Below are 15,490 nucleotides of genomic sequence, written 5' to 3'. Positions count from 1 at the left end.
CCCAGCTCCCACGGGTGCTGGGACAGCCCTGCAGGTGAGGCCAGCTCGGTCATGCCACGCTGCTGTCTCACCTTTGTCACCTCGAGATGAGGGGTGCGCCAACCCCCGGGAAACACATCACATGCACCCACAGGACATGACTCTCCAGGGACCCGCTGCCCCAAGGAAACACCGCAGGCTGTGGGGTTTGCATGTTTTAATGATGGTTTAGGAGAGATGTGGATAGAGTCACCGGAGGTCCACGAACTCAGGCACTTGCCAGCCTCACACGCACATGCTGACGTGAGAGCAGCTGGGGACACGATCCAGAGCCTGGCAGGCGGCCAGCTTGGCAGCGCCCCATGTACCCCACCATCCTCTCAACACCAGGGTTTCCCCAGGGCTGCCACAGCAGACACTGTCAATGGAATATGTTTATGAACCTACACATGGCACAGCATTGCTCTCCTGAAGGAGAGCTGCATGTGGAGAACAACAAATGTTGGGAGCAGGTACATGCAAGCAGTCCTGAAGGGCACTGGCCACAGCCACCTAGACGAAAGCAGCTTTTGAGCCTTTCTTAGACTTGTCCAGCATTCTCTGTGGACTGTGGTCAGCCATCAGATTTCAGCAGAAACACAATACCTGTTGCATGGTAACAATGACTAACTTATATGCAACAAGCCACATCGGAGTTATCTGAAACCCAGAGTCCAGCGGGACCAGACCCTGCTGGAAGACGCAGCCAGAACACCTGGGCCAGAAATCCTTCATGGATGACATGAAGGGATACATCTAGGACTAGAGACATTCTGCAATATGGTAGATGTCTTCTAGAAACCCAGCACCATCCTGGGTGAAAGCTCAGGAAAGAGTGTAAGACCTTTTCTATTGACCTTTTAGCTGAAATAAGCTAGAAAACATTTATTGTTGTATATTCCTAAAAAAGAAACAAACAAAAGTCTCACAGGGGCTTGTGAGTATCACTTGCAAGGTGCACCCATGGCTGCAATGCTCAGGCCTCAGCCACACACACATCCTCTACTCCACCTCATTGCTAGTATTTTGGGCAAAACCTTAGGCACTGTGCTCTCTGTCCTTTATAATTTACGTTCTGTGCTTTACTTTGGGGAGCACTGAGAGAAGGTGGAAAACACACACATTTTCCTCCAGAGGCTGTTGCTTATTCCTGAAAAATTCAGCAAATGGAGGATTCAAGTTTCCTGAAACACTACCTCCCCCATGCCCAGCCTAAAAGGCAGGGTACGAATAACTGCACTGCCTGTAGTCATGACTCTACTGCCAAGCCAAAGCCCCACTTTCAGATGAACAGCAAAAATGGCCAGCTGTTGATCTGCCACAACCAATCTGGGATGAAAAAGGGGGAAGGAAAGGCCTTGGAATTAGGCAGAAGATCTCCAGTCATTTCTCCTGCTGGTGGTACCAGCTGCTCCAGTGGGGGCCACTGCTTTTGCCTGTATCCAGGCAGCTTTCTCTTATCCTGCTACATAGCCAGGAACCTCATGTTACTGTGCAGTAAGGGAGTGATTCATCATCATAATTTAACCTCCCCTTCCCTTTTTAGGGGAAAAGAAGGATGGGTCTAGCACCCCAGAAAACAAACATTTTTAGTTCATTGTGATGGGGAAAATCTTCTGATCTAACTTCACACTCTGCTCATCTGCCCTAGAGCTTGTGAGAGCCCAGCTGTCACCTCAGGCACATCCTGGATGAGAGCAATTGCTGTGAGATCTTCTCTGGGCAAGATGGTATTATTCTTAAGTTCACATAAGCTAACATGAAAATGTCAATGGAGACATGGTGAACTTTGCAAGTTGATTAACAATCCTTAACAGCCTACATTTTACCTTGGCATGTTATCGCTACATTTTACCTGGACTGCAGTGAAATTTTTACACCCATGTACTAAAAACCCAACCACTCCTTCCCCCACACCCCTCTCCCCACTTTATCACCCAGCACTTCCCATCTCATGGAGCAGTGCATTCATGGTCCATCTTCTGAACACCCATGAGGCCCAAATCCAGAGACCAGACCTGGCATTCGGCATCTCGCTGAAGTGAAGCCACCTGCCAGTACCTGCAGTGCAGGGCAACCAAGCTGCAGCCCCCTTTTCACACAGGTCCTGCTCCCTGTCACTTCTCTGCATGCACCACTGCACTCTGCATCCAGCACGCACTCCGTAGATGCAGATCCATGCTGGCTTCAGGGCGCTGACAACTTCAGAGGTGTTTGTGTGGTTCTTCGGGATGTGCCCTCTCTGCGATGCTTCCACGGGGTTTTGCTAAGCACTCTGTTCCCTCCTGGATTTGAGTGGCCCTGCATCAAACAGTGCCACTTGTAGATTCAGAGTGTGTTGCAATGACTGTCCGTCCTGTGATAAAATGCACGATAAAATGCATCACTCCAAGGAGGCACGGATGCTTCAGTCCTGCCTACAGAAAGGTGCCAGGATTGTCTGCTGGCATGAGATGAGTACAACAAAGCACTAGGATCTTCTGAGGAAGGCAGGAATCCCATTGCTTGATTCACTTCCTTGTAACCTCCACAATCTCTTCTTGCTTGTTTGTTTTGGGCAACATGAACCAGTTAATTTCAGTGCCAACCATCTCTCCCCACCAGAGGCAGCAAAACACAGCTCCCAACACCCCCACCAAAGCTTGCTGCTGCTACAAGTGCCACCGTGCTCTGCAAAGAGTTCTGTCTTAGGAGGGACCTGCTGGGCTCACACTGAAAATTCAGATACACTTCACAGGGTGGGCACTATGCCAGGGATTTAGGTTATACTCAAAGCAGATGTTAGCTCTGAAATTCAGAGATCTCAAGGAATTTAAACTCTCCTTCGCCCCAGAACACCTGCTTTCCCAGTTGTGTGGCAAACAGGAATCTTTCTCCTGGTCTACAAAAGCTCACCCACTTTCCCCCTAGTTGAGATCAAGTTGTGGACTGTGTTCATGGCAGAAGATTGCAATATTTGTCAAATGGAGGAGAATAAAACTGCTGGATCGAACAGGATAAAAATCATTTGGGTTGAAAGGTTTCAGGTTCAAGCCTCAAATAAATCATGAAGGTGAAAGCTGAGAGAAGAACCTAAATTCACAGGTTTCTGCTATTTGAAACATTCAGCACTAAAGTGATGTTAGAAATCCTACAGCCCGCAAGTGAGCTCTCAGGGGCTCGCTCTACCTCTTTTAGACAGAATTAAACTGCATCAGACTGGGATAGACACTGATTCAAATCTCAGTAGGAAAAGGGATAGCTATAAATAAACAAAATCGCCTTCCTTCCTTGGGTTAATTCACCGCCTGCAGTTCAGCACCCTTTTGCCAGCCATTGCCTAGGTGTTCAGCCAACCAGCTTGGAAAATGACCAAAGGAAACTGAATTCTTGGTGTTCCTGGTTTTAGGCACCCTGCAATGCAAGAGAGCTTGCTCCTTTCTATGTAACAGAGCAGGAACAAAGGAAAGGAGTCACCTATTTGGAGTGGAGCTAAGGCACTAATGATGCAATAGGTGAGGGAAGAACAAACACAGCAGGAGGACAACTTCATCGTTCTCTTCACTCAATTCCCTTAAAAAACCCAATGTTTTCTCTATAGAAAAGGAGGAGCTAATAGAGCATATACAGTATCCCTGTTGGGGTTTCATTTCAAGGTTATTTTGTTGTTCTCCCAGAGAGATTTGTTTCAGATATCAAAGTTACAGAAGCTGTTTCTAAAGTGGATTTTGGTGAATGCAGGCAGAGTTATCTGAGCAGCTCTGGCTAATCACAGCTTTGAGTGGATGCCTGTTTTGTTGTTTTTCCCTGTGGTTTCCAAGAAAATAAGAAGCCTGTCTCTATCACTTTTTGGCATGTTACTGAGATAGGCCACCGAACTGTGCTGACCCCAGGGATGCAGTCTTTCCCTGTTCACAGCAGTGGCAGTCCTGACGTCATCACAGCTTGATGAAGATCGATGATGACTGGCTCATCTTCTGCCCAGTGTCACTGAGGGGGAAAACACTAGAAATGGCTACATCCACAATTCCTTGGCAGAGCTCTGCATACAGCTTCCTAAGAGATGAGAGAGACAGAATCAGATACTCAGGCAGGACAAACCAGCAGACTCCCAGCCAATTTTTATGTAGACATGCATTTTCCTAGTAGGATCTACATGAACCTACTCCCATTACAAGGAGCTACAGGGTGGCAAACAGGAGAAGGGCAGCATCTCTTCCATCTCCTCCCTGCTTATACCAGCAACCATCTTCTTTTTCAATGGTGATCCTATTCCCAATATTGCTCCCTGCCGGATGGGACCACAAAACCCATTATCTATGTTTACTGTCAGGACAGTCTTCTGAGCAGAGTCTCCACATCCATGATGATTGGGAGCAGACATCTCAGTACCCTCTCAGCCTTCCAACTCAGGGAGTCCTGATTTACTACACCAGACCCCATTCACACGGGGATGTGCCCCAGAGAGACTGCTCTGACGCATTCACGGTTTGATGAAATGCTGTGCCGGGGTGAGGTTATTCACATCAGCTTGTGACCAGGTACAGAGGCTTCACAGGATCCCCAGAAGCATGGGATGTGTTTCACCATGGCACAGATCATACAGAGCAGGATTAGGGAGAAGAGAGACAAGGTGTATGAGATGAGTTAACAATAGATTAATTTTCTGCTGAAGGAAATACATGTGTAACCTCTCTGAGCATGCTGGCATATGGAACATATTTAGTACCAAAGCTGTCTTTCCTAGGATTAAAAATGTCCTTTACTCCATGCCTTTGGGGCTATGTGACAGCAAGATATTTTTTCAGCTCCTGGGAATGTTATTGCTTTCAGCAGCCAATTTTTTTCTCTTTAAATGGGAACTGTGTGATATGGGTGCTATAAACTAGAATAACCTTGAAGAGAAGCCTAATTTGGCTATTAGCCAAAACCTACCTCAGCTGCTTTCAGTATCTTCCAGTGCCCATAGAGGCAAAAAACAAACAGGGCACTGCTGCAATCCAAATCCACCCAGCAATAACCAAATTCTACCCACACGGCAACACAAGGAGGTGCAAGGCAGTATTGCACCACAGTGCACATGGTGAACAGGGCATCCTGCACCAAGAAAGCTTCCCAAGCCCTATCCCTGAAAAGGCTGCTGAACAGGCTGCCTGGTAGGTTTGACCAGTATTTTTTGTCTACTGTGAGTGGTGATCTAATCTAATTTAATCTAATCTACGTCTAATCTGATCAAATTCTAGTGTACTGATGTCCAGCCTGTTCTGTTTTGTTGGGGTTTTATATGATACAGATGCTCATTTAGCAAAGATGTCTAGTCTCAATCACATAATAGAGCACCTCCCATTGTGCCTATGCAAAGATGTTCATGGCCAGGGCTGTCTGGCTGTCCCAGCCTCCCTGTGGCTAGTGGAAGCTTTGACCCAGTGTCTGCAGCATCCACTGTGTGCTCTGGGGTCCTGCTGCCTGCAAATTTAGTCACTCGCTTCCAGCTGCTGCCCTTAATGCTACTCATTTATTATATGTTCAGTGGCTCCACAAGAGAGACTGAGAAACGATCTGACCCCCAAAGCATTAAATCTGCAACATAACTTCAGCCCAATAGTAATAAAAATGACCCAAGTTATACTCAAACCCATTTGTTCAAAAACTGAGCTTAGTGCCCCATCTCACATGGGAAAGAAGCCCGGGGATACTAAACACAGAGACAGGAGCAATGAACCCAAATCGACTGGCACTTAGACCAGTGTTCAGTGTGGGTTAGCCTGAAAAACTCCCATTTAATTCACTTTCTTCCACCTTTTTCACTTGGAGTTGGGACATAGCCATGTTTTGGGTGCCTCACGTGAATGGTGGCATCACAAGAGTATTATGGGAAGTGATTACTCACTGAGCACACGCTGGGGCCCCATTGACTTCTATTAGCCAGACCTTCAGCTCCTCATCCACCATGAAGTCAAAGCCAAAGAGCTGGAAGCTCTGGTAGTGAAGATGCTTCGTGCTGATTGCAGGCTCTATACACATAAGGCAGCTTCTGTGAAGGGAAAAACAGAAACTCAACATTAAGAGCCCTGTGGACACCTGTTGCACTGCAGCTTCTGAGGGCATGTGTATAGTACAGTTAAGTAAAAGGGATTGCCCTGAAAGTGCCCCAAATTACAAGCTATATACAATACATGCCATGGTAACCAGGTCCCTGCAAGTGAGGTCCTGCAACCATGAAAATACACACGGGGACACCCCTGAATTAACTCCTAAAGAGCTGGAGAGCAGCACCCTCCCTCACTACTCTATCAGGCAAACTGAAAAACATGATGCACAATTAGAGCCTGGAGACACAAAGGGCTGCAGCAGGTCCCCAAGGAACTGCCACTGGATGCTCATTTGCCTCCAAGTCCCTCAAAGATTCTGTCATGTCTTTTTGGTGCAATCAACAGCAATGAGGTACTTGCAAAGTAAATTCCTTCATGAAGGATTGCTTTGTCAAGACCTGGATTCTCTAAAGCACCATGATCTCTGATATCTCTCTGTAGGCACTTTCTGTGCCTAGGAGGGAGCTGGCTCTGTGGACTGAGTATGGTAACCAAGGCCAATGCCATGTCCTGCTGCTTGCTGATGGTGGGGGAAGCATCAAAACCCTGCAGATTCGACTCCAGCTTCATTTCCCCTCTTGTACCTTATACCTTTTCTAATCCCAACCTCTCCTAGCCCTGTCTTTTGACCTGCTGTCTTCCTTTATCACTCCATCCTTCTCCAGCCACAGCTGGCAAAATGCAGATACATTGACACATACCACTGAGGAAGCAGCACCTATGGAGGTGCTTTTTCTTTGAGCAGTGACACTGGGCTATTTATGGCCTTTTAAATTTAAGCAATTGAAACCCTTCCCTTCTTGGTCTGGCTGCTTCCCCAGCTGTCGGTACTCATTCCCTGTCACTGAAGGGTTATGTTTTCTTAAGGAGCAGGCAGTTGGCTACCTTATTATGTGTTTGATTTGCAGTAAGATGCCATTCTCAAGCGTTGTGTTCAGGGCATCCATCAGATACTGGTTGAACTCCTCAAAGAACATTTCATTCCCTTCCTCATACCGCCCATAGTTTTTGGAATATTCCTTCTGAATGCAGTGATTGGTCAAGTGGCAGGTTTTGTCCTGGAAATTAGCACTGTTATATGGTTCGGAAGAGGTCCGCAGGACACCCTCTCTGTAGAGGTAGATATTATATTGATGATCCACGAGAACCCAGCTCCTGCGGGACAAGAGCACAAACTCTAGTCTCAGTGGCTCAAAAAGTAACAGCATAAAAAAGAAAACTGGTATTACAAAAGCAGAGGAGGTTACCTGATGTCAAACTTGCGATGCCCTGGCTCTAAAAGTAGAGGATTCTCCAGGTATTTCTGAATCACGTGCACTTGTCCCTGCTCGTCGATGAAGTCCAGAAGCTCTGTAGCCTCTGAAGAAATCAGGATCCCTTCTCCTGACACAGAAAGACGAAGACAAAATTAGGCAGAGGATCATTCTACCTTTGTTGGAGCTTATTTTTAGGCCCCAAGCGGACCATGGCTCATTTGCCCAAAAAGCCATGCAACATGCAAGAACCTATGGATGGCATGGTGGCACGAGGGATAAGTCAGCTCTGCTCAAGTTGTCTAATACTTCTCTGGCACTATGCCCATTCTTCAGACATTTAGTTAACTTCTTGGACTAAACCCGATGACTTAGTCTTAATTTTGTGCTGAGTGTTTTGGAGGAAATACTGTGCAAAAAACCCCACATTTCAAGGGGGCAGTGAAGGTATAGTACAGGTTTGGAGCACAGGCAGTTTGATAGGATAATCCCATGGAAAATGCTCCTAGATGTGACTTCTGAAGGTCACTGCCAACACAGCCCTGCAGGTACTCTCAATGTTCCATGCTCTGCATACCTGAGTCACAGCTTCTCAGCCCTACTGACCTCCCATTCACCCCAGCATCCTCCACTGAAAGGAAGTCCTGTCATCAAAGTATCTTTCTCACCCATGCTTTATGCAGAAGGCAAGATTTTTTAGTCCCCTGATCACAGCAGAGCCAGGCAGAAACTTGTACTGGCACAACTTCAGGCTGTGCACTGGAGAAAGAAGGGAAAAAATATCCCCGTAAGCCAGTAAAGCCCCTGCAGTATGAAGATCATCAGGCACCCATTCTGCACTGGACAGATGGCGAATCAAGGGGGGGTTAGCTTAACTGTGCACCTAGTCAGCAATCCAGTGAGGCAGCAAAGCAGCTTATGTGGGGCAGCTGTTCCTTCTCTCAAAGAAGAGACCTAAACCTCTAGCCACAGCTGAAATATCTCAACTTTTAAGTCAGGGCATCCAAAACCTTTAATTTTCCTGTTAGTGATGAATGACCAAGCTTCCACTAGACCTGTCCCAAGCCAGGGGCTGTGCCTGAGCTCTATCTGCCTTGGTAATCAACGTCAACAAACTTTCTTCTTCATCAGAAGTAATTCCCAGACACTTAAAACTTCCCTCTAAAAGATTAACATGAGAGTCTGCTTTCCACTTTAATTTGCAGCAGCACACTGATGAATACAAAAAGCTACTCTGCTTTAGTGCAGAAAAGATGGGATCACACTTGAACATCAAGTATGTGGAGAATGTAAACTTCCCCATCTTGGAGCAGACCACAGTAATGGCCTTTTCAATTACTCAGATTGACTTTTTTTGCCAGACAGTTTACCACACAGAAGCATTTTCCATCACTGGCATAACGAAAGGAGTCATCTCTCCTTCGTTCCTGATGAAAATAAGCATACTCTTCTGATACTTCTTGGTAACAGCCAAGAAAGCAGACCAGCAAAGGAAGCCACCTCTGGCTTTCACATTCTCTTTTTGCAAGGCTGCATGAAAAATGACTCTGCAAGTATGAGTAATACAAGTGGGCTTGTTCCCTTTGAAAAGGCCAGACTGGGCTCTGCTGCACACATGGCAAGGTAAGTTTTTAAATGAAGCCATTCTAATAACGTGCCCATGATAACACCATAAGTAACAGTCAGCACATAGTTATCAAAGCATTGCATCTACAGCTGTGTCCAGCTACCTCATAGCTCATTATTTCTGTAGAGCGAGTGATGTAATGACCCTGTAACAAGGAAGGACACATTATCACTTGGGTATCTACTGCCCTGTTCAAATTAAAGGAACATACAGACACTGCATTGCTTGTCTTTGCTGTGGTACCTTCCCCTGAGGCTCGGGTGCAATTTCAATGTACTGAGCTCATGGCTGCTCAGTTTCTCAGTGTGACATGGGTAGGCCACTGGCACCAGGCATCTGAGCTTGGTTGAAAGACAAGCAAAATTTCCACCCAAGTGAAGCCAGGCTTAGCTGCAGCATGGGGAGCTGCGCTCCTGTCCCTTGATGGCTGCTGTCCTGCCTTCTGACCTCCTCCCCATACCCTGTTCTGCTCCCTCTTACCTCCTGCTCTCCCCATTTCCCTCACCTGGTCCTTACTGCCTTCTTCCTGCAGCACTTTCCCATACTTTGAGGCGCACGTGTAGAAATATGGAGGCCCTTTCACTGCCATGCATGTTCTAGGTAGCATGTGCACATGACAATGCTTGTCAGGAGCCCCATGCCACCAAGCAGACAAACGAGAGCCCTGTGCTGGCTTGACTGGCATAGGGTTGGTAGGTGAAGCCCATCATAGACAGACTAGATATCAGCTTGGCTCAGCCAAACCCCATGACTCTATGGATCATGTAAAGAGTAAGGAATAACAAGAAATAACTCATGGTGCTGGAGAATGAACCTTTGGCACCAGCTGAGGACTTGGCAATCCACACGTTGCCTTCTTTGCCTTCCTGCCGCCTGTTGTAAGCTGCCAAGAAGACTTCCCGCTCATCTGTTCTTGTGTTGTTTATGAGGTGGTGAATTCCATTCTGTGCTGGAGCCACGGGGGTCTTCAAGTTTGTTGGGTAAATCACATACGACTCAGGGAACCATGTGCAGGACTCTGATAGCTCAGGACTTGTCTTGATTAGCCTGGGTGAAGAGAGACAGGCTGTTAATCTCCAGAGTGTTCCCACCTGCATGGGTTCATTTAATAAGAAAAAAAATCATCATTAACTGGGTTTTTTTGCTTGATGAGGAATAGCAGCTTACAGATAGTCTGTGCTAAATTATCGTATTTTCCTTAGACCCTTGAAATTATGGTTTCCCTAAAGATACCATAGCAACCCCAACCCACAGCCAAGCACCACTCTTTGAACCAGGACCTGCAGGCTTTCATTAAACATTTTATTGATACCATGACACTAACAGCTGAGAAGTTTCCATGTAACTAGAGCCTGTGGTGCATTCCCTGCATCATCTCTGCACAAGGGAATTAAGGAGGTGTGTTTGCTAACACGGATCGGGGCAGGAAGGATGCAGTGATCACAAATGGCAAAAGGGAGGCCAGAGCAGTAATGTTCTCTGTGCTGGTGCTTAGTCCTTGATCTCATTCGTACTGAGATCTGACCAGGTGTCCCAGTTGTGGATGAAGACCATTGAAAGCAAGGACATGGCTACGTTTCACATCCCAAGGTATCTGGGATCCCCCTTGCACCACACAGTCTCCAATCTCTCTGGCACACCCCTTCTACCAGTAATGTCTGGAGATGCCAGCAAACTCCTGTTAGCAGAGCCCAGGCCTGTTTTCTTTCACTGTCAAGGGAGCTGCCTGTCTTTCTGAACGCTTGTGCTTTGCTCGAGGCCAGAAGCAGAGCTCATGACACGCTGACTCTCTTTGTGCATTTGTGTTTTCCTGTTGAAATGGCAGTCAGTCAGTGACACCCCAGGAGCCTGAGGAATGTCATTTGTCTTTGGGTTCATAAGTAGCTTGATCCATCATTGATTTGTGCATTTAGAAAGCTCAGCCAAGCTCCAGGTGATAAAAACAGCTGTGCAAGTGCTTTCAGCACTGCCTCTAGATAACGGGCCAAAGAGAAATCCACCTGAGGAGCGCTGTGGGTGCTTAAAAATACTCTGCCAGTTTAAAAAATACTCTGCCAGTTTCTGACACACACCATCACCACTGCCAAAGAAGCAATTGGAAACAGGTTCTTTGCAGGGGAAGGAGAGGCCTGCATCAGTGAGAGGCAGCACAAACTCTCATGTGGAATCAAACACTGAAGGAGACCAAGAGCTCTGACATGAAGATGCCCTAATGGCTGCAGAGTTTGCACAGGGACGAGGGTTATCTACAATGAAAGCTCATCCATATTTCCCCAGGAGACCCTGGCATGGCAGGTCATGCAGAAATAACTCCCAGAGCTCTTCCTGGAAATGTCTCCAAGCACTCATTTGACCAACAAATCTGATTAGCTAAAAGCATATTACTGTCTCATCTCTGTATGAAACAGAGAATAAAAGCAGTAGGTTTTAATTAAATGTCTACAAGGAAAAAGAGCAGATATGTTTGGGCTTCTTTTTCTTTTGATTTGGTTCTAATCTGATTCAATACACTCTATGGTTTCAAGTAGATATAACTCAGTGGAAATGGCATTTCCCCTGAAGTTACAAAGATGCCTTTGTGCACAAAGATAGCTCTAGAGATCAGCACAGGAGTCTGAAGACAGCATATGGTAGGACACTCCCAGGGCAGCTGTTCTGTGAAATACCCCCCAAACAGGTCCAACACTTGACAAGGGTTAGAAGAAAAACTGCCAAGCCCATGTAACGTGTCAGCGAATTTCTTACTTCACCAGAGATGCTTTGCGGCACAGCTTGTCTGCTCCCCTGTAGTAATTCACCAGCTGCACAAGTCCAGGTTCATGGCCTAAGAAAGGGAAACAAAGAGGTCAGACAAACGTCTCAAATAATAAAGGGAAAACAGTTGCTTGGTGCAAAGGACCTATGCAAAGGACCTAAGGAGGTTGTTTCCTTGCCCCGCATTACAGAAACAGGTTGTAAGCTGGTACTGGCTCCTGTGGTTTCCTTCTTTTAGTTGCAAAAAACCATGCATTTACCCATTTGTTTTTAATTTGACACATCCATTTTGCAAAGGAAAATAATTATTTCCTAATTCACATTGGGAACTGGCAGCACCATCCAAAAATGTTCTTCATTTGCTAGTTTTTAAAAACTAAGATTTCAAATACTGTTAAATGCAAGTGGAGGATGCAGGGAAGCACACCATGATACAAAGATCATATCTTAGCAAAAGGCCTCTTTTCTTTGTCACGTACAGAATTCCCTCTTGGACCTGGTATCACAAAACACTGGGAAACATTTAAAGATTTGGAATCTTCCTTCCCTCTAGCACTTTGCAGCAAGACATGTTGGATAGCAGAGGTGGGAAGGAACCTCTGGGAGTCTCTGCTCCAACTTCTTTTTCAGTCAGAGTATCTCTAAGGATGAAGATCGTACTGCTTCTGTGAGTCCTTGTCCCAGTGCTTGGCTGCCATCCTTTGTCCCCTTGACTATCCCAGTGGCCCCTGCTAGAGTCAGTCCAGGGTGTCTTAAGCCTTTCTCGTACTGGGAAGTGCCAAACTGGTCCCTGTATCCAGCTGTTGCCTCACCAGTACCACACAGATACCACACAGTGCCAAACAGATGGGTACTTCCTTACCAATACTGGACTCCACACCACAGCCTGCCTTCTTTCACCTTCTCACATCACACAAACACTTGTGCTCAGCTGAAAGCTCTCTGGGAAGGACACGATGGCAGCAAGTGTCTAAAGGGTAACACAAATCTGGGTAACACTACACAGCCTCTCCCACACAACCAGTGCAGATGAACATGGCTGATGTGCAAGAGGCGAGTGACGCCTGGGACAATACCTGGGTCACCAGTGACATCAAATGACATGAGCATCAATAGGGAAAAGCACAATGGAAAACGGCTCTGGTTTGAAATGACCTTGGACAAGGGGGATCCCCCAAGCATGAGAGTTACTTCCACCTGCACCCTCTTTCCAAAAAAAAAATGCTTGTGGGAGTGGATTGTAACCTTGAAAAAGGATTCAGAGTTTTAGTTATTCTCCTTGGTGTTTGCCTGGGGAAAAAGGCCTGGAGTAAACAAGACCAGGCAGCTGCAAGATCACAGAGCGTGAATATCTATTTTCAACCCAAAGTCACGTCCCTGACCTTGGTCACTTTTTTATTCACAAATCTTTAAAAACAAGACAGCTGAGAACCATCCTGCAGAAAAGATCTGTAACTTCAGGCACTTCAATGTGCAGGCAGCATGGCCAGGTACTAATTTACTGAATGAAAATAGTAAAAAACCTCAAATTTTCTTTTGTTTCCAGTTTATCCTGGGGACATACATCCTCACTGGTTTCCTGAGCATCGCCAAGGAACAGTGGGCTGCAGTGTAGAGTCTGGTGGCCAGCAAAGAGAGATCACGAGGCAAGAAGGGAAATGTTCTCAGGCATGTTGCAAGGTCTGCACCATGCATTTAGCGGAATTACAAAGCTGCCAAGGCACTGACCAAATTGGTGATCCTCCTGTGGCCAGCAGGGCACAGTCCAGCATCCCCTGCTACATAAGGCCTCTGCAGCCTTTTCCTCCTTTCCCTCCCCTTAGCACAAACTGCTTCTTTTGCTAGATGCAGACACTTACAGATTAAGAGCACAGTCCCCCAAGAATTAGGTTATCAGTGAGAGCAACAGAGGTCCCTGCAGCTGGACAGCAGCAGTGGTGCATGCTGAGAGTCCCCACTTCTACCCCTCTCCCAGTGACCCAGCTGAGCCCCTGAGTAACGCAAATCCCTACAGTTCCCTGAATTAACTCTGCTTCCACTGAGTAGAGCCCTTAGGAAAACCAAACCAGCTTTGATGCAACAGTTGCTCAGGAAGACAGCTTTAGGACAATGAACCAGAGAAGATACAGCTTTTTGGAAGATGTACCAAAATAACCATGTTATTTTTGCTCTGAATGTATTGATTTCAGGCAACCAGTTCCTGCTACAGGAGGACGGTTTAAAGAAGACAGTGCCAAAACATGGTGCCTCTCCACAGGTTATAGATGCATCTTGGCTCTGAGAAATGGTTTGAGTTTTCAGGCATCCTATGGCAACACAAGTTGAAGGGCTTACTGAAGTCCGTCCATCATCCCAGGACACTTCTGGAGGATGGAAAGGGTTAGTAAGAGATGCCCACAAGCCCACCATGGCTTGATGTGCTGTGCATGCCCACTCACATCAAAGAACTGTACTCATCCTGCAGTGAGGCCTGATGCTTGCGGGCTCTCCACGCTGGGCACATTAAAGCACAGGTCTGCTTGCTGTGCCTGCTGTCAGCACGTGTGAGCAGCCTCACTGCTTAAGCCTCTCTCAGTGTTTCCCTGCCTGCTGCAGACACCCCAATGCTGGAACGTGATCAGATGGCATTGCCATGTGGTGGGGACTTTCCACTCACAAATGCATGAGGAGACAAGGAAAGAGGTGCTGGAGCTGGTGACTTGCAAATCTGGAAGAGCAGTCAGAGCTGGGTCTCTACTGCAAGGCAAGGGGCTGCAAAGCTGTCCTGCCCCAGAGCTGCTGGAGTGAGGGGGCTCCTCCTGTTTTGACGTTACTGCAGCCAGAAACAGTGCTGCAAAATCACACCAGGAAGAAAAAAAATAGGGCCAAGATGACAGTGCATCCCTGCTCCCCACCACACCCTGCAACACTGCCAGTGCCTGGCTTGGCTCTCCCTGCTTGTGGGCAGTCCATAGCACTTCCCCTCCCTGCTCCTGGGCTCCGCACCATCCAGTGGGGCAGAGGGCCAGGGTAGCTCTGCTGACAGCCCTGTCTGCCATGGGACAAGCCTGCACAGGGCAGCTCCCAGGGCCCAGCATATTGGCAAGTGTGACAGTGCGGGTCAAGCAGCAGGGGAAAAGGTGGTGTGCCGGGGGGTGTGGGGCTCTATAACGCAAAGAGCCTCTGGAATTACCAACATCCTCCTCCAGGCAGAGATTAGTGCTCTCACCCCCACCAAGCCCTGCAGAGGCACATCCCCACCAGCCATGACTCTGGGGTGAGGGTTTGAGTGTGCCTGGTTTAGACCTGTTTCCCCACTTGTCCCAAACACCAGAAACACCCCCATAACACGTAAGCTCAGCACCGCAACGTCCCTGCCCAGCACCAGGCCGGGGAATGCCACTGGCACCACTGCACCCCTACGAACCCAAGCTGCGTGCCTGAAGCCCCCTGCAATGGTGCAAACGGCGCTAAGGGCGTTGCTGCAGGACAGGGAGGGCAGTCCGGGAAGCAGGGCTCCACCCGGGGGGGCCGGGATCCCAAGGTCTGCCAAATGCCAGATGAGGGGCCTCGGGTGATCCCCGAACACCCCCCGCTTCACCACAGCACACCCTTCAAGCTTGGCAGGGGGTGTTCTGCGGGGTACCGGCGAAACCACTCTCCGGGAGCTTGGGAGGGGGATCCTTCGAGTCCTGGCTGGCGCCAGCAGGGCCTGCAGAGAGACATGCCGGGGGTCGGGAGGCGGCTGCACGGAGACCCTTCGGTGCCCGCCCTTTGTTTGGGCGACG

General features: G+C 47.8%; 1 protein-coding gene across 1 annotated transcript; it reads right to left on the bottom strand.

Annotated features, from left to right (window-relative positions):
* Positions 1-181: 181 nt before the first annotated feature.
* On the bottom strand, positions 182-12,827 carry TTL (tubulin tyrosine ligase). The gene is made up of 7 exons (XM_008923092.3): positions 12,800-12,827; positions 11,715-11,793; positions 9,784-10,016; positions 7,337-7,472; positions 6,975-7,244; positions 5,888-6,031; positions 182-4,053 (listed from the first exon to the last, which is right to left on the bottom strand). Exons 1-7 carry the CDS (start codon positions 12,825-12,827, stop codon positions 3,936-3,938), a joined length of 1,008 nt encoding a protein of 335 aa, XP_008921340.2. The 3' UTR covers positions 182-3,935.
* Between the last annotated feature and the right edge of the window lie 2,663 nt (positions 12,828-15,490).

This window comes from Manacus vitellinus, unplaced genomic scaffold (assembly GCF_001715985.3).
Source record: "Manacus vitellinus isolate BGI_N305 unplaced genomic scaffold, ASM171598v3 scaffold_81_pilon, whole genome shotgun sequence".
Classification (NCBI taxonomy): Eukaryota; Metazoa; Chordata; class Aves; order Passeriformes; family Pipridae; genus Manacus; species Manacus vitellinus.
Note: the sequence above shows the minus strand (reverse complement) of the source record. Positions and strands in the feature narration are given on the sequence as shown.

Bases quoted from the DNA above. Each gene is read 5' to 3' on its own strand.
- TTL (XM_008923092.3), bottom strand. From the start codon at position 12,827: ATGTCATTTGATGTCACTGGTGACCCAG. The intron at 7,473-9,783 runs GTTCATTCTCCA...TTTCTGTGTCAG, and splicing joins GTCCTCAGCTGGTGCCAAAG to GAGAAGGGATCCTGATTTCT. The intron at 7,245-7,336 runs GTAACCTCCTCT...CTTGTCCCGCAG, and splicing joins CATCGCAAGTTTGACATCAG to GAGCTGGGTTCTCGTGGATC.